The 19,003-nt window shown below is 34.7% G+C and overlaps 2 protein-coding genes across 3 annotated transcripts; one reads left to right on the plus strand and one right to left on the minus strand.

The window, feature by feature from the left end:
• Positions 1-860: 860 nt before the first annotated feature.
• On the plus strand, positions 861-1,905 carry LOC115952717 (protein FAR1-RELATED SEQUENCE 5-like). Its single transcript, XM_031069937.1, has 2 exons — positions 861-1,464; positions 1,550-1,905. The coding sequence occupies exons 1-2, from the start codon at positions 861-863 to the stop codon at positions 1,903-1,905; spliced, it is 960 nt and encodes a 319-aa protein (XP_030925797.1).
• An 11,842-nt stretch (positions 1,906-13,747) lies between these two features.
• LOC115949917 (uncharacterized protein Mb0911c) lies at positions 13,748-15,028 on the minus strand. 2 transcript variants are annotated; one of them, XM_031067203.1, is made up of 3 exons: positions 14,841-15,028; positions 14,581-14,743; positions 13,748-14,224 (listed from the first exon to the last, which is right to left on the minus strand). In XM_031067203.1, exons 1-3 carry the CDS (start codon positions 14,963-14,965, stop codon positions 14,087-14,089), a joined length of 426 nt encoding a protein of 141 aa, XP_030923063.1. In that variant the 5' UTR covers positions 14,966-15,028; the 3' UTR covers positions 13,748-14,086. The 2 variants fall into 2 exon arrangements, with proteins under 2 accessions (XP_030923063.1, XP_030923108.1); XM_031067248.1 differs by having other exon boundaries at positions 13,758-14,224; positions 14,581-14,725; positions 14,841-15,020.
• Between the last annotated feature and the right edge of the window lie 3,975 nt (positions 15,029-19,003).

A 19,003-nucleotide genomic window follows, 5' to 3' on the forward strand; every position in this document is an offset into this window, starting at 1 on the left:
GCATTTATATTGTTGTCTTGGTGAGTTTATATTGTTGTTTTGATGGCTGGATGCAAGTTAGAGTCTATTTGAATTTTTATTTTTAATTTTTTGAGATAAAGATTGAATCTTTATAATGGCTGGATGATTCTTGGAGTATCTTTTTTATTTTTTTGAGATAAAGATTGAATCTTTATTAGTATATGGCATATTTGATTGCCTGGTCTATCCACACCAATGGTCCCTGTTTTGCCTGGTCTATTTCCCATTTGATTGCTGACATTCAAGACTTGGCTATGTCTTTTGTTTCTTGCAATTTTAGTTGGATTAGTAGATGTCGTAACTCATTCAATAGCCAAATTTTCCCTTGCTTCCAATGACTCTTTCATTTTTACTTTGGCTACTCTTTCATTTTTACTTTGTCTCTTTTTTTTTTTTACATCATATCTGTTTTGAAAACAAATGATAGGTGAAAGTTATAATAAATTTATGATCAATTTTTTCTAGGGATAATGATGACATGTTCCTTCTGATGTGCCCATGGAATCTACCCCATTTAAAGGGATGGAATTTGAAGCGAATGAGATTGCATATGATTTTTATAATGAATATGGCAAAAAGGCTAGTTTTAGTATTAGAAAAGAGTAAGTAAATAAATGTAAAAAGACTGGAGTGGTTACTTCAAGGAGATTTGTGTGTGCAAATGAGGGAGTTTAAGGCAAGGACAAGAGAGATAATAATATAAAGAATCCACGAGCAGAAACAAGATGTGGTTATGAAGCACATTTGGTTATTGTACTTAATCGAGATAGTAAAAATATGTGGTGAATGAATTTATTACTGAGCATAACCACTATCTCCACCTCCCATCAACTATACACATGATGCCATCACAACGGAAAGTGGCTGCAACTCATGCTATTGAAATTGATTTGGCACATGAATCGGGATTAAGATTAAAGCAATCTTATGAGCTTCTTAGTAAGCAAGTTGGTGGATATGATAATCTTGGTTTTACCAAGCAAGATCATAGAAACTATTTATGCACTAAGCGACAGAGAGACATGAAGCATGGGGAAGCTGCTAGCTTGGGAAGATATTTCAGTCGTCAACTTAAGGAAAATCCTTCATATTATTTCGCTACTCAATTGGACTGTGAAGAGTTGATTAATAATATCTTTTGGGCCGATGCAAGAATGATCATTGACCATAGCCACTTCGGTGATGTAATAACGTTTGATACAACGTATAGTACAAATAGAGATGCAAGACCACTTGGAGTATTTTTGGGTCTCAATCACCATAGAGAAACTGTTGTATTTGGAAGTGCACTTTTATATGATGAAACGATTGAATATTTTGTATGGTTATTTAAGACCTTAGAAGCAATGTCTGAAAAGAAGCCAATAACTATTTTCACAGATCAAGATGCAGCAATGTCAGCTACAATAAAAGTAGTCATGCCTAAGACATATCATGCATTGTGTATTTGGCATATATGGCAGAATGCTGAGAGACACTTAAGGTCATTTACTAAAAAATGAGTCTCAATTTAACGATGATTTCTTAGCATGTATTTATGAGTATGATGGTGAAGATGAGTTTCTTACAGCGTGGAATGAAATACTGGATAAGTATGATGTTCGTGAAAATAAATGGCTAATTGGTCCATTTAAATTGAAGGAAAAATGGGCCGAAGTATATGTTAAGAGAACTTTCACTGCAGAAATGAAGACAATCCAACTTAGTGAGATTTTCAATGCTGACTTGAAAGATTGCTTGCGTATTGATCTCAATATAGTAGAGTTTTTCACTAATTTTGAAAGAGTTGACAATCAAAAACGGGATAAGGAGTTAGAAGCAGAATACAACTCTAGACATAAATTTCCAAGATTGAGGCTCAAAGGCTCTCCTATGCTTAACTAAGTAGTAACAGTGTACATGCCTACGTTATTTGATTTATTTCAGACAAAAGTTGAAGAGGTAATGACACTTTCCATCCTAGAACGCAATGTGAGTCAAACACATAGTTATGTGGTTGGAGTTTTCAATCAATATGGAAAATATGAAGTCATGTGGAATCCATTAGATGAGACTCTATCTTGTAGTTGCAGAAAGTTTGAGTCATTTGGTATTTTATGTAGGCATGGTTTGAAAGTTCTTGATGTATTGGATATCAAGTTGATTCTTAATAGATATATCATGAAGAGGTGGAGAAGAGATACAAAAGATGGAAGCAGAAAAAATTGCACAACACATAACATTAAGCCAGATATTCGACTGGAATATGTAGATCGGTATCGAGATTTATGTCCAAAATGTATTCAATTGGTGAATGAGACACGTGAAACTAAAGAAGACCATAATATTCTAAGCTTAGCAATTGCAAATTTGAAAAAAAAAAAACTTTGTGACCTTAGGAATTGCAAAGCTAATGTAGAAGAAGATATCTTTAGGCCTTCCACCGATTTTGCAAACAAAGAAGATCAATTATGTGCTTCGATTACGATTGTACCAAAAGAGATAAAGAAAAGGGAGATTTATTGTAATAAAAAGCGTAGGATGAAATCATGGATAGAAAAGATGTCGAAACCAAAGGAAGGCACATCAAAGAAGCAAACAAAGAAAAGAAAAGTACAGGAGGTAATCTTATAAATTATCCTTATTTTCACCATTCTATTTTATTTTTACATATTAATATAGTATACTGTTATTGTTACTAAACAAGTACAATTTTTACAGGAAATATATGCACATGACATTATGGCACAAAAGAAAACTGAGGATATCTCTTTTGGAAATATTACTAGTTTTACACAACTTTTAATAGTAAAGATATTTACAATTATATATTTTACTTTGATATTAATAATAGTTTAAATGCATGATTTGATAATTTTAATGCTAAACTTGTGATATGTGTAATGTGTAATTGGTTTTTTTGTAGTTGGCTTCTACAAGTTCTACATTACATCAGGGAGGCTCATCAACAAGTGTTGCATTAGCATCATATTTAAAGAGTATATTAAGTGTTGTAGGCTCTAGTGACAAAATTAATGGTGCATGAGGTCTCTTGACTCAAGAAAGTGTTGCAAGTGGAGGGTGCAGGAGGTCTCTTGACTCAAGAAAGTGTTGCAAGTGGAGGTCCCTTGATTCAAGAAAGTGTTACAAGTGGAGGGAATGAGATGGTTCATAAAGTTAAGTTATTTTTCTAGTTTAGGATCATGTTTTATAATCTATGACACATGTTGAGATTAAGTGCTCTTGTTTTGTAATTTTCCTAGTTTAGGATTGGAGTTTTGATGGTCCAAAACTTAGTCACATTTGGTCACATTCAAATGTTCAGATTTTTTATTATTTGGAAAGAATACTTAACTTGCATGTCTGATGTATCTCTGCACGGTGTTAATTTCTACATAATTATTTGTTGCTGCAGAAATTGTTATATTTTTCTACATAATTACTGTTTCTGTAGAATAGGTTCGGTATTGCACATTCTGTAGTAGATTGTCCTGTTTTGTTTTAAAGGTTTTGGATGTATGTTTGTGTTTCTGCAGAAGTTGTTGTTTTCTGCATAATTGTTATGCTATTAGGAGTGGATCAATTTCCCTTTTTGCTATAGATAGTGTCCAGTTTTTGTCTAGGTAGGAGTTGTTGTTTTTATATATAAGTGTTGTTGTTTGGAGCTGTATGCATGTTGATTGATGTGACAATTTTTCTTTTGTTTCCACTCTCACTAAGGAATTTTGAGTTTAAAATTTAGTGTATGTTTCTAAGGCAAGTACCCAATGCCATCAGTGAATATAATGTATTTTGCAATAAAGCAATCTAGTTGCCATTGCACTATTTAAATTTTGAATTTGTGAATCGAATTTGAAATCCAAACGATGTTGCTTCTATGGATTTAACATGTGCAAAGCAGTTTAAGGCCAAAATGCAAATCACTTGGTTTTTGGTTAAATGCACATTCATGTGAACTCTGTGTACTTGCATTGCAAATTGGTAAGGGAGCCAGTTAATCACTTTCTTTTACATTGCTCAGCTAATCTATGTACTTGGGTTGCACCCCTATGAGTTACTTGACATTACAATCAAAATTCAATCCAACAGAGTAAACAATAAGAGAATTTAATACAAAAAAATGAACAAATATTATTAAAATGTACACTTTGATCACATAACAAGAATTCCATTGAAATAAACACTTTGATTATATGATTATAATAACATGAAACTTCTACAATTGGTGTGCTTATTGCTTGACTATACATTCCACCTCTTACTTCTTGATTATACATTCCATCCAAAGTCTACAATTTTCAATCTTAGCTTGAGCACTTCAACTTGCCTCGTGTTAAACAACTTGCCCCATCTCTTGGTATGAATGTATGATGCTTCTTTGTTATGTAAGTTCTTTTGGTATCAAAGCTTTGGGATGTATCATAGCTCCAAAGGCCCTTCCAAATTACTGATGATTAGGATCAATAAAACCTACAAGCAATATTAACAAATCTCAATCCTTCAAAATTATAGAGAAACCAATAGCAGAACCTATCCAAAAAATTGTGCAGACTTTCCAAATGGATAACCAAAAGGCCAATACAAGAACCAATCTACAAAAAGAGAGACACAAAAAACAGTCAAAAAATTCAATTATTCTTCCTATAAGAGCTTTAAAGTTCAAATACCAACCACAAAAGGGTTCTCAACAATTCATATTTTTGAAGATTGAAAATTCATTTGCCTCACCCTAAAAGCTAATGTATATCAGCAGCTAGCAGCCAGTAAACAAAAATCTAGCCATAGGCTGAATGTTTTCTATTACAGTTCATCATCAAAATACAATTATGTGCATTCCCTTCCTACAAAGGACAATTTACACACACCCAGTTCTGCAATCAGTGGCATGACAAGGAAAACAAAGAGATATTCACAATACATTCCCTAAAACGTTTCACAATAAAGTGAACAATTAAAAATAAAATCAAAATCCATGGAAAAGCACAAACATTTTACATAACAGTGAGACCGAAAAAAATACCTACAAACCAAAAAAATGGAACCAAACATTCTAATAACCATAGCATAAAACACACACAATGATCATATATATATATATATATATATTAAGAGAGACCCCAATAAAAATTTTAAGCGTATAAACTAATCCCAATTCCAAAGAAAATCAAAAACCCCAAGAAAAGCACTATCACAAAGCAACAAAAGGCATACAAACATAGATAGATTAGTTGATATTTTTCTAGCGGATGAAGTTGGAGAAAATATTTTGCTTATAGTGTTTGGGTAAAAGCTTGGAGCATAAAAGCTTGATCAAATCGTAGCCTTGGCGTAGGTGGTAGTTGTGGCACCGTGACGGCGGGCAAAGAGAGAACGTCAAACCTTGGAGAAGAGAGAGAAAGAGAGTTTGAAATATTCAAATGGGTTTGGTGAGAGAGAAACTGTTGAGTTAACTGTGGTTTGAATTCAGATCCTAGAGTTTTACATTTTAATTGACGTGGCATGTTTTTTACCCTTAATAGTTTTCAAAAAGATCCTGTCTGTGAAATGGACACTTTCCATTTCAAAGGGAAATGGAGAGGATCCGGATCCGCTCACTTGACATCACATATGACAACAAAGGATGGCAAGGGTGTCAAGATTCTACAAAGAAAGATAGAAAGGATCATGACGGAAGCAAGGATCAAGGGGAGAAGAAGACTCCCAAGTCTGCTACTTAAACGACAATATATATACTCTATACATTGTGTTAGTTTTATTTTATACTACATGTAGCTTTGCATCACTGGTGTTAGTTTTAGTAAGCAAGTGGATAACACGTGTGTGGTAGTTAGTTTTATTAATTAGGTTTTGGGGGAAATCTGGTAGATTAGTTAGTTGATTTGTTAATTCGTTTCCCTTGCTTTCCTTTCCTTGTATATATGTACACTTAGCCTTTGTAATCTTCAATTGAATGCAATACAGAAATTTCTCCAAGTCCAGAATCTTTTTTCTCTGTTTTCCTAATATGGTATCAAAATAGTTTTTAGCTTCTGCTTAAATTTCTCAATTCCTTTTCTTCCCAAAAGTTAGGGTTTTTCTTCTTCTTTTGAATCTCGAAGCTTCATCAATGGCTTCCTTTGATCAAGCTTCTGTAATCATCACCATTGATGAATCGCATCCATTTTTTCTTCATCATGCTGAAAATCCTAGTGCGATATTAGTCTCACAACCACTAATTGGAGGTGAGAATTACCCTACATGGGCGCAATCAATGGAGAGAGCTCTTAGGATCAAGAATAAGTTCTGGTTGATTGATGGATCAGCTTCTCTAACTTCAACCATGGAGAAAATTCCTCTCTTGGTTCAAAGCTGGTCATGATGCAATGAAATTGTGGTTTCTTGGATTGTTAATTGTGTTTCTCCCAGGATAGCCACGAGCATGGTGTATCGTAAGACTGTTAAGGAAGTCTGGAAGAAGCTCCAGAAAATGTTTTCTCAGGGTATTAGACCTAGGGTTTATCAATTACGGAAGGATCTTGCAAGTTTCTCTCAAGGTGAGCTATCTATAACTGAATACTTCACCAATCTTTCAATTCTATGGGATGAATTACAGAACTATGAACCTCTTCCTACATGTTCTTGTGAGAAGTGTGTGTGTCATATAAATGAGAAGATCTCAAATATTCATCACAAAGAAGTTGTTATACAATTTTTGATGGGTCTCAATGACTATTTCTCTCACATTTGAGGACAAATTTTGTTGATGGATCCTATTCCATCTGTTGAGAAAGTCTTTTCCTTGCTGATTCAAGATAAGAAGCAAAGATCAGTTGGGCATGGCAACAATAATGGTCCTTTTGTGTAGTCCACAACACTTGCAGCTAAGACCATGAATCTTGATTCCAAGACCTTCAAGAAAACTAAGGAAAAGCCTACTTGCATCCACTATAGATTGCGTGGTCACACCCTAGAGAAATGCTACAAACTCTATGGCTACCCTCCTGGCTACAAGACCAAGTCAAGGGCTAATCAAGTTTCATCTTTTGATGCTGCTCAAGAGTCTGTTGCTGTTACTACTCAACAAGGATTTCCTTTTACAATGGAGCAATGTCAGAAATTGCTTACCATTATTGGAGGGAATGATGCTTAGGCCAACATTGTTGCCATGGCAAATAATGTTGCTTTCAATCAGGCTTCATGCTCTCAGTCCACACCCCTAGCAGGTAATCTTAAGCACTCCATATTTTCTGCTAAGCTTGTGAACAGAACTGCCTTTGGTATTGATACTTGGGTTATGGATACAGGAGCAAGTGATCATATTGTCTGTTCTGTCTCTCTTTTTTAGTCTTATACTATTGTTTCACATTGTGTTGTTGAATTGCCAAATGGTGAATCAACACATGTTACTCACATTGGCATTGTTAAACTTTCTAATTCTCTTATTCTTGAACATGTTCTTTGTGTTCCTTCTTTCCCATTCACTCTTGTCTGTCAGTCAACTTACTTAAAGATTGCCTTTGTGTCTTGTGTTTTTGTCTCAATATTGTTTCATTCAGGACCTTTCATGTTGGAAGACGACTGGAGTGGGTGAAGTCCATAATAGTTTGTATATGCTACAGAAGAGTACTTCCAAGACTACACCTTCTCTGTTAGATCATCTTTCCAATCACAAGTCCTTAAAGTCAGCTTTTTCCTCTTTTGTTTCTTCTAAAGACATGTCAATCTTGTGGCATTTTAGGTTAGGCCATCCATCCTTGAGCAGAATGTCTGTTTTACAAAATGTTCTACCTTTTTTTTTATCCAAATGTACTGATGTTTGTACCATTTGTCCTTTGGCAAAGCAAAAGAGATTGCATTTTCCTTCTCAAAATAATCTGTGTAATGAACCTTTTTCATTAATACATGTGGATATTTGGGGTCCATATTCTGTTTGCACTCATGATGGTTTTAAGTTTTTCCTTACAATTGTTGATGATGCTACCAGGTCTACTAGGGTGTACCTCATTAAAGCTAAATCAGATGTTAAACATCTTTTAATCTCATTTTATAACATGGTTTACACCCAATTTGACATTGGTATTAAAGTAATCAGGTCATACAATGCTTTTGAATTCTCTTTACCTAATTTTTATAATGCTCATGGCATTGTGCATCAAAAGACTTGTGCTTATACACCACAGCAAAATTCTGTGGGGGAAAGGAAACACCAACATCTTTTGAATGTTACAAGGTCTCTTAAGCTCCAATCTAATCTCCCTTTTGCTGATTGGGGTGATTGCATCCTCACTGCCACTTACCTCATTAATAGGCTGCCTGTTCCTTTGTTACAAAACAAGTCCCCTTTTGAACTTCTTTTCCATAAACCACCTTCATTTGATCACCTTAGAGTTTTTGGATGTTTGTGTCTTATCTCTACTCCTCCTGTTCATATGTTGAAATTTGACTCTAGAGCCCTTCCTTGTGTCTTCCTTGGTTACCCCTTCAATGTGAAAAGTTACAAAGTCCTTAATCTGCATACTTGGAAAATCACTATCTCTAGAGATGTTATATTTCATGAATCAATTTTTCCTTTCTCTCCTTCTTATAAGTCTTTGTTATCTGAGACACCTTCATTGTCAATTCCTTTACCTACTTCTTGTAATCCTGTTTTTGATGATTCTTCTAGTCCTAGTTTTGTTTCTACAGACACACCTTTGAATCTAGGGACTCCTTCATCTAGTCCTTCCTCCATTTTGGTTGGTTCTTTACCAATTCCCTTGCCTGCTGATCCTGATCAGTCCACTTCCATGTCAATTGATTATCTTGCTATGTTGCCTAATTAGCCCTCTTCCATGTCTGGTGATCAACCTCTTGTGTTGCCTGATCAACCCACTTCTTTGTCTAATTCTAATCAGCCTGTTACCCTTAGAAAATCTACTAGGGTCAGTCATAAACTAGCTTACCTAAATGCTTACAAATGTAATCAAGTGTCTTCCCAGTGTCATATTCCCTAAGTTCTATCACCAGGTAGTCACTGATTCCAAGTGGAGAGAAGCTATGGCTGCTGAAATTTCTACCCTTAAAGCTAACCATACTTGGGTTCTCACTCCTTTGCCTTCTCATAAGAAAACTATTAGGTGTAAATGGGTGTATAAGGTGAAATATGGGTCTGATGGGAGTGTTGAGAGATATAAAGCCAGGTTGGTTGCCAAAGGCTTCACTCAAAAGGAAGGCCTTGATTATTTGGAGACTTTTTCTCCTATTGCAAAGTTGGTTTCTGTCAAAAGCCTCCTTGTCGTAGCTATTGTGAAAGGCTGGTTTTTATGTCAGCTTGATGTAAACAATGCCTTCCTTCATGGTGTTTGAAGGAAGAGGTATATATGGACCTTCCACTAGGCTTCCACAGCAAAGGGGGGCTTGTATGCAAACTTGTCAAATCCTTGTATGGTCTGAAACAAGCTTCCAAACAGTGGTTTGCTAAGTTTTCCACTACTCTACTCATGCTAGGTTTTACTCAATTTAGAGCAAACTACTCTTTGTTTACTAAGAAGACTTCTACCTCATTCATTGCTCTTTTAGTATATGTTGATGATATTTTACTTGCTAGTGACAACAAGCAGGCAATGGATGAATTAAAGGTTCTTCTTGATCACCAATTTAAATTGAAGGACTTAGGTGACTTAAAGTTCTTTTTGGGTCTTGAAGTCGCAAGTGGTATTAGCTTGTGTCAAAGGAAGTACATTCTAGATCTATTGAAAGAGGCTGGCATGATGGGGTGTAAACCAGCCAAGATTCCAATGGATTCTAATGTCAAGCTCAGTAAGTATGAAGGTAGGTAAAGCTTTGCAAGATCCTAGTTCCTATAGGAGGCTTATAGGAAGGCTTCTATACTTAACCATAACCAGACCAGATATAACCTTTGCTGTGAATCGTTTGACTCAATTCATGGCATATCCTAAAGAACCACACTTACATGCAGCCAATTAAGTCTTGCAGTACCTCAAGGCAACACCAGGTCAGGGTCTATTCTTTTCAAGTAAGTTAAACCTGCACTTGAAAACCTTCACAGATGCAGACTAGGCTTCTTGTCTCGACACTAAAAGGTCTATGACAGGGTTTTGTGTCTTTCTTGGTGAGTCTCTAGTCTCCTGGAAGTCTAAAAAGCAACAAACAATCTCAAGATCCTAAGCAGAATCAGAGTATCGAGCCATGGTAGTAGCTATTTGTGAGGTCATTTGGCTTCTGTATTTGTTTAGTGATCTTCAAGTCAAGCACCCTCAAGCAGCCCTTCTGTTTTGTGATAGTCAAGCAGCCCTTCACATAGCTGCAAACCTGGTTTTCCACGAAAGAATGAAGCATATTGAAATAGATTGTCATCTAGTGAGGGATAAGGTTTTGGAAGGGTATATCAGAATGTTACATGTTAAAACTAATTCCCAAATTGCAGATTTGTTGACAAAGGCTTTAAATACTCATCAATTTTCCTTTCTTGTGTCCAAGTTGAATACGGTCAACATTTATGCCCCCTCTTCCACTTGAGGGGGGGGGGGGGAGTCAAGATTCTACAAAGAAAGATAGAAAGGATCATGACAGAAGCAAGGATCAAGGAAAGAAGAAGACTCTCAAGTCTGCTACTTAAACGACAATATATATACTCTGTACACTGTGTTAGTTTTATTTTTATACTACATATAGCTTTGCATCACTGGTGTTAGTTTTAGTAAGCACGTGGATAACACGTATGTGGTAGTTAGTTTTATTAATTAGGTTTTGGGGGAAATCTGGTAGATTAGTTAGTTGATTTGTTAATCCGTTTCCCCTGCTTTCCTTTCCTTGTATATATGTACACTTAGCCTCTGTAATCTTCAATTGAATGCAATACAGAAATTTCTCCAAGTCCAGAATCTTCTTTTCTCTGTTTTCCTAATAAAGGGACTTTGCACACCCAAGCCACCAGGAAAAGAGGGGCCGATTCGATAAGGATTTTCCCTTGTTGCTTGTGCCCATGTAACCACAAGTTTCATTTTTGACTAGAGCTCCTTGTTTTCCTTGTGAGATTTTTGTCTTATACTCAGATCTTATCCAGAGAATGAGGGCCCATTTATTACTATTGTTTAAATAATATTACAATTTTTTTTCACACACTTTTTCACCCATAAATATTTCTAAATGATACAAATAATATTACTAGAAATCTCTTACCAAACGGACCCAAATGGTGATTTTGTCAAAATTTGATTGCCTCTTTATTCTAGTAATACTGAATAGTGTACGTATTTGTTGTAAAATAAAAGAAAATGGTTTGCAAGAACAAAGAAAACCAAACATTAATAGTAAGTACATAAATATCAATCTCTCAAGTGGTCATCCACAGTACACGTATTGATTAGATGATATATCTAGATCGAGTACATGTAAATGTAAATCATCTAAGTGATACAATATATCTATCTCTCTACCTTCATTTGCAAGTGAGGGTCATATACATAGCAATGAGGGGCGGCTTTAGACTTTACTATAACTTAATATATAATAGGTGAGAAATGCGGTCATTCGAAGGCCACAAAGTGTCAAGGATGAAATTGCAAATGAAGTGGCTGGGCACTGCTTAACAATATTTGATGGGAAATTTCAATCGGCATAGAATGCTGTATAAGACAAATCTTGCCACCCAATGTTATGTCTTATATCATAACAGTATTTAAATTATCTTTAAAAAATTGGTATATTACAACAAAATTGGAGAAAATGAGCAAATGCCCTTTTCTCCCGAACTAAGCAGCGTTTTGCCCCATTTTCCAAACTAATTAGGGAAATGTTCCTCTTTTATAACTCGATTTGAGATAAATCGAGTTTAAAAAAAAAAAATTCTAGAGCCCTATAGCAGCGTTTTTAAGGACTTATAGCGGCGTTTTTAAGGACCTATAGTGGCATTTTTTAACTCGACCTCCATGAAATCGAGTTATAGGCAATTTTTTTACCTATAACTTGATTTCATAGAGGTCAAGTTACAAAACGTCATTATAGGTTTCTTAAAAACGCCGCTATAAGGCCTAACTCGATTTATTACAAATTGAGTTTCAAAAAAGGGGCATTTCTCTAATTAGTTTGGAAAAGGGGACAAAGAGCTGCTATTTTTGCCCGAAAAGGGCATTTGGCAATTTTTTCCCAACAAAATTAGTGTAGTGTATATAAAAATACTTTAGACTTAGCATGATAACCCTTAGCAGGTGTCTAATTTTGCTTGTTCCCACCATTTAATGCAAATATGCCTTGCAAGGGTAATAGGATGAGGTGGACTATTTTGGACGAAAGTATAATCCTAGTAATAAATCCAAGATATACCAAATAGCACAAAGAAAATTAATGATTTTGAAAATTTGAAACTCCTTCGAGACATAATAAATTTTTTGCTCAAAAGTCTAAAGGAAGAATTTCAATGACGACTCAAAGTAACCCTACAATTATGAAAATCAATATGGGAAATTGGATTTGATGTTGCCATTATTGGCTTTTTGTTTGGACCATTATTGGCTTGTTGAATTGCTTTTAAAGTTGGATACCGATAGAAAAATGCACTGCTTGGTTTTAAATGGATGCACAACTTACATTTTAGATTAGAAAAACTCTAACTATCACCGAACTATTACACAATTTATTGGACTGTTATACAATTTATTTGCCTATGATGTGACAGTGTGAGTGGTAAAAAAAAAAAAATAGTAAGTCTAGTATAAGTGATAACAATCACTCATAATCTATCACGTCAGAATTGTGATAAAAATTGTAACAAAAAGTTGTAGACAATTTATTGGACTTTTACACAATTTATTTGCCAATGATGTGACAAAGTGTGAGTGATGGAAAAAAAAAAGTAGGTCCATATATAAGTAATAACAATCATTTACAATCTATCACATCAGAATTGTGACAAAAATTATAACAGAAAGTTGTGAAATAATTTATAGTCCTAGAACCAATCTTTTGATTATGCACTCGTTGATCAATAGTTTCTAGTCCCAGAACCCATCTTTAGATTATGCATTCGTTAGTTTTTATTGGTGGATGCACAACTAGATTCCTTTTGCTTGTCTTGGAAGTTCTTTGATCTTGTAGCTTTTGTAATGTTAAATGTCCCTCACGTTTTGTATTTTGAAATTTCGCTAAATGCTCTTTGAATTTGTTGAAACTCTAAATTCTTTTTGCTTTTGTTCTTTGCTCGTACGTGTAGCTTTTGTAATGTTAAATTTCCATCATGTTTTATATTTTGAAATTTCGCTAAATGCTCTTTGAACTTGTTGAAACTCTGCTTTGCTCTATTACTTTTGTCAAATAAATGGAGGGATGATTTCATAACAGTCGTATTCATTTCCTCCAAATAATTTCTAGAGGATGTTGAAGAGACAACTTCTCTTTGGTTTTCCATCATTTTTTTAAATTAAAAAAACCCTAATTCAAATGGAAAAAGACGTCATTAGATGAAAATTTTATTTTGAGATAACGAAGAAATTAAAAAAGAAATTGGTATTTTAAGGAATTCGACAACCAAATAACAGAAAAATTTAGGGAAGCATATTATGCTTCTGTAAACAAAAAATAAATAAATACCTTTTTTTTTATTTTTTTATTTTTATATCTCTTTTCGAAGTATATAAATAGGAAAAAAAATATATACAACAAGGCATGTAAAAATATTGATATATATGTTTTATTGGTTATTGCAAAAGGCCAACCGAGACAATATACAACATATGATATGGCAAGTAAAAGAGGGAAAAACAATTAATTCAATACGCCTATCCTGGAACAATTTGAAACGCACAAATTACTAACCTCACCATTCAAAGTAAGTAGAGATGTACACAACTTACTGATCTAACTGACATCATGGAACAAACACGTATTATTGAAAATATAATTTACTAATTAAGCCACATATTAAAGACTATAGTGATTAAAATGACAATTGCGTAGTCTCAAAAACAAAATTTGTCCCTTTTTTTTTTTGGGTTGGGGGTGTTCATGAAAATTGGAATTTGGAAGTACAAGCCACCAAGAGAAATAAAAAAATGTTGATTAGGCATGGAGCTCGATTTTTCTGGCAAAGATAGCTCTTTTTTGTACTTGATCAGTCTTGTTTGGGTGGGTTCACGTAGCTCCCAATCCTTACCACGATCCCGTCAATATCACGCACATACCCAACTTTCTGACCCCATTCTTTTTTCTCTGGCTCGCTCACCGCCACTGCACCATTTTCCACAGCCCTCTATTCCAAAAATCAACTGTTACATTACATTACAAAATATATGCATAGTAGACGACCTTCAATGCATGCCTCATCCGCCAGTGACTCAGCCATAAATGATTTTATATATATATATGAGCACCTAAGGACCTGATTTTGATGAACGTTCTTTTCCATAGATACACGAACAAATACAAAATTGATCATATTATATAGTTTGTATCTCTTAAAAGATCAGTAATCAATCTGATTTTTGGTACACTGTTTGTTAGGGAACATGCCATGCAAATACAATTTCATGAACCAAATTACAACCACTAGAGCTATAGTTTCATGCAAATCACACAAAAACTACTGCTACAACCATGCATATATACCTTGTAGGCAGCATCAACATCTGGGTACGCAAAGCAAACCTCAATTGGCTGTCTCTCGCCTCTGGAACCAGGGGTCTGAACCCTACCGGATAGATCATCGGTCTCATGTTGGTGAAGCGGAGTGAACGCTATTGTGGTCTGCCCACTTTCAAGTTCACCCCATCTACCAAAAAATTTAATCATCAACCAAACCCATTAACATATTTTGGACCATTAATCATTAAATACATTATCAGGGTTTAGATTTTATTGGTTCATACCTGTGTGATTCGTCTAAGCGACGAACATTGTGGCCAAAGGCTTTGGCATAGAAAGCTACTGATTTGGCCACGTCTTTCACATACACCACCGTGTAGGCAAATGCTGGGCTAACGTTAGACGCCATTGATGTTGTTCTTTTTACCTTTAATTTGCTGAATACCAATAATATTGTTCAACTGGCTGATATGAATATGATGGTACAAATTTGATGTTTGAGCGCTTCTTATTGTGGCATTTCTCCAGGCTTTTACACGTGGCAAGCGATTGTAGAAGGTGAAATTTGCACGTGGACTCATGCATGTTCTGAGAAGGTCATTGATGTCCACCTGGCATCAGTGCTTCACTTGGTCCAAATAGATAGAACTCAGATTTTCCCAGTTACATCCAAAATATGAACAGACTTTAATAAAGATTTTTTTCCACATCTACTAATCCTTTTGCTTTTTTAAGTTTTTGCTTGTTTGGATCTTACGTTTTATTTACCAAATCAAGGCTTTTTTATTTGAAATTAAATGGTTTGGATTTAGTTAATAACTTATTTGCTTAAAAGCCATTTTCTATATGAAGTAAAAATAGCTATCAAGCTTCCCAAAAGAACATACATTAACAAAACAAACTAACCGGTGTAAGAATCTCTCTACATTTAATCCTTATTAATATTATTTTATGTTTAAATTGTTAAACATATAAGGTGAATGTCTATATTTAAAGCTACAATTTCACATAAAATAAACCGTATGAGATTTTTTGTTACATTAAAACCCCTCAAAAATTGTGAGTTTCAGTTAGATTAATTAATAAAGTCTTTAATAGTTAAATAAGAGATATTATAGGATTCAACCATTGCCTACACTAAAAACTGATTAGTGTCTTAGTCTGATAATATAGAGCTATCATTAAGAGTAAACACCATAGGCTGAAACTCTCTTTAAAAAAAGAAAAAAAGAAAAAAAGATTAAGTCTTACATTTTATTATTGAAGTATTAATTAATAACTTAAAAGGCCTACTATAATGCATTTGAAGAACATATAAGATACATCAATCTTTTTCATTTCTTAAAAAATCTTACACTTAGGACAAAATTTAGCTACAAAATTAATTATAACCTAAGGCTACAACTTTCTTTTAAAAAAAATAACATTACTACATAATTTAAAAATTTAAATGATGGATTGCATGTTCTTTATGCTCTTAGTACATGTGTCAAATTTTGTTCCAATTGGATATTATTTATTATATGATCTATAAACTTCTATTATATGTATAATTTTAAACTACAAAAACTTGTGTGAGAGTGCTTTTTTTCTTAGTACACAGGCCCAAGTGGAAACAAGGATCTTGGGCCCTTTACTTGTTGTTTAGTGGACTGTGCTTGGTTTACCGTAGCTAAATGGGGGCTGATTACGAACCAAGTTGTGCGCAAGTCACATAAATCTTCTCAAGGCAAAAATGCGATTCCTCCCCGAGCGTATTGTCATGGGATCCCGGGCATACTGTCATGGGATCCCGGGGCGTACTAGGCCTGTAAGAGCCCAGAATGTTGATTCTCTGAACTATATGATCTTTCTTCATGTTTATTATGCAATAAAGTTTTGTCCTTTCCCTTTACCTCTATAGGTACTACATAAAACACACTATATAATACACATATCTTCAAATAATTGTTAGTTTCTTAGATTAGGATATATATTTTAATACATATACATATATGTAAATGAATTTCATGAGAATAATTTAGCCACGAGGATCCTAGCCCTAATTCTCTCAGACTTAGTGCTTTTGCACAAGACTTGTGGGGTTTGGAACTCAAGTCCGAGTGGTTTTGCTTGGGCATTACCTTTCAAGATGGTTAGGTGAGAAGGATTTTTGTGGGAGAGAGAGATATCTGATATGTGTATGTTTTGGCATATGTTTTTTTGGAGGCTAATTATGTCCAAGACCCAAGTTGAAGTGAGGACCCCGGTAAAAGGACTTAGTTTTTGGCTGAGTAAAAGGAAAAACTAACAAGCAAGAATATATGTATCGAGCAGCAAGAAGTAGTAAAGGAAGATAATATAATAAAGAAATACGCGAAGTAATTGTTAGAAATCCTCAAATCAATATGAGATATTTCATTATTTTTCTTAATTGTGGATTACAATGTGCTAACTAAGACATGTTACAAGGTCTAAATAAGCTCAAAAATTACAGACTTAGATGGTTATCTAAGCCTTTAAGACTTGCAAAGTTTGAATCCCTTTGAATTCAAGTATGTTCTATAGTGGCTATTTCTAGGATACTGGGTGCTGTTTTCTGCTTTCTTTGAGTTTTTGACAGAATTTTCTCAACGATTCTTATTTTGATTCCCTATTTCTGAATCCTCTTTCAATGTTGGCTGTCTTCTCCTTTTATAGTGTCATTTTAGGGTTTAGGATACCATTGATTCCCCCCCTTTGGCTCCCTGGATACCAGAGCTTCTGTTATGCCAGCCATTTTTGATAGCTGATTCTTTCTCTGTTTCTCATAGTTTTCTTCTTTTAAATCTGTTTTCCTAAAAGCCACTTACTGACCTTCCATTCTAGGGTGTCCTTGGTGATTTAACCTTCACCCTCTCTTCTTTCAAGACTTTTTACTTTTCAGACTCAGCTTTTGGTTGTCTTTCCTTGCTGTCATTTTTCCCAAGTGAGCGGAATCCATTTCTGCTGGGCTGAAGGTTTTCCCAACCACTTCCCTTTATAGTTCTTCATTCTGGGTTTCTCGATGTACCAGCTTTTTGTTCATGAATTGTCACTTTCCAAGCTTTCTAGTTCTTTGCTGCACCACTGGGTACTTGAGAAGGACATATCTATTCTTCATTTCTTGTATTTCGTGGTACCCCTCTTGAGCTATCTCAATCCCACATTAGCTGTGCTGCACGTCCCAAGGATCCTGGGCCTCTAGCAGCCTCTGGGTATCCCGACCCAGTTCTTTCACTGGATTTTGCTGGATTTTTTAATGGCCTTTTTTGCTGGAAATCTGAACATACATAGGACCTTGATGTTGATTCTTCTTGCTGCACGAATTGTGCCTTCTTTACTTTTCATGAAATGGGCTTTTCTTGTGAAATTTTGGACCTCAACAACTTGCAATTTAAATAATTTATTGATGACATAGTTATTAATTTTTAATTTTCTAGAAATTTTGCAAGTATGGAGGATATAAGAAGAAAATGTAATTCAATGATTGATTGTCAAAATTCACTTCCAATAAAAAAATATTGAGCAAAGTTGTAACCTTAAACTACAACCAGTTTTAATTGTAGCTAAAATTTTTCCTTACACTTATACAATAGTCTTTAAAATCAATATGAAGCAAATCTTCTTTATGTGTTACGATCTATTTCTCTTCTTTTAAACCAATTTTCGCTCCCGTACAAATTTTGATGAAATATATATTAAAACTCAACACTATAAGATTTCTTGGTAGAAAATTCTTTGTTGTACTAAATTAACTTACAGCCATTAACCATATGATCACTTCAATATTTTGGTGCTATTTGGAAAACAGAGAAAAGAGGATTTCGAGCTTGGAGAAATTTCTGTATATTCATCTATCTGATCTGTACAGAGACTAACTATATATATATACACCTGGTAAAGGAAAAACAGGGGAAACGGATCAACTAACTAATCTAACAGATTTCCCTTAAAACCGGATTAATAAAAACTAACTTCCACACACGTGCTATTCACGTGCTTACTAAAACCAAACACCAGTGATACAAAAACTAACACAGCTTATGAAGTTGTCGTTTAAGCAGCAGAGTGTATAGCTGTAGTTTAAGTAGTAGACTTGGGAGTCTTCTTCTTCACTTGACCCTTGCTTCTGTCATGATCCTTTCTATCTTTCTTTGTAGAATCTTGACACCCCCCCTCAAGTGGAAGAGGGGCAAAAATGTTGACCATATTCAACTTGGACACAAGAAAAGAAAATTGATGAGCATTTAAAGCCTTTGTCAACAAATCTGCAATTTGGGAATTAGTTTTAACATGTAACATTCTGATATACCCTTCCAAAACCTTATCCCTCACTAGATGACAATCTATTTCAATATGCTTCGTCCTTTCATGGAAAACCGGGTTTGCAGCTATGTGAAGGGCTGCTTGACTGTCACAAAACAGAAGGGCTGCTTGAGGATGGTTG

The sequence above is a fragment of the Quercus lobata genome, chromosome 1 (assembly GCF_001633185.2).
Source record: "Quercus lobata isolate SW786 chromosome 1, ValleyOak3.0 Primary Assembly, whole genome shotgun sequence".
Classification (NCBI taxonomy): Eukaryota; Viridiplantae; Streptophyta; class Magnoliopsida; order Fagales; family Fagaceae; genus Quercus; species Quercus lobata.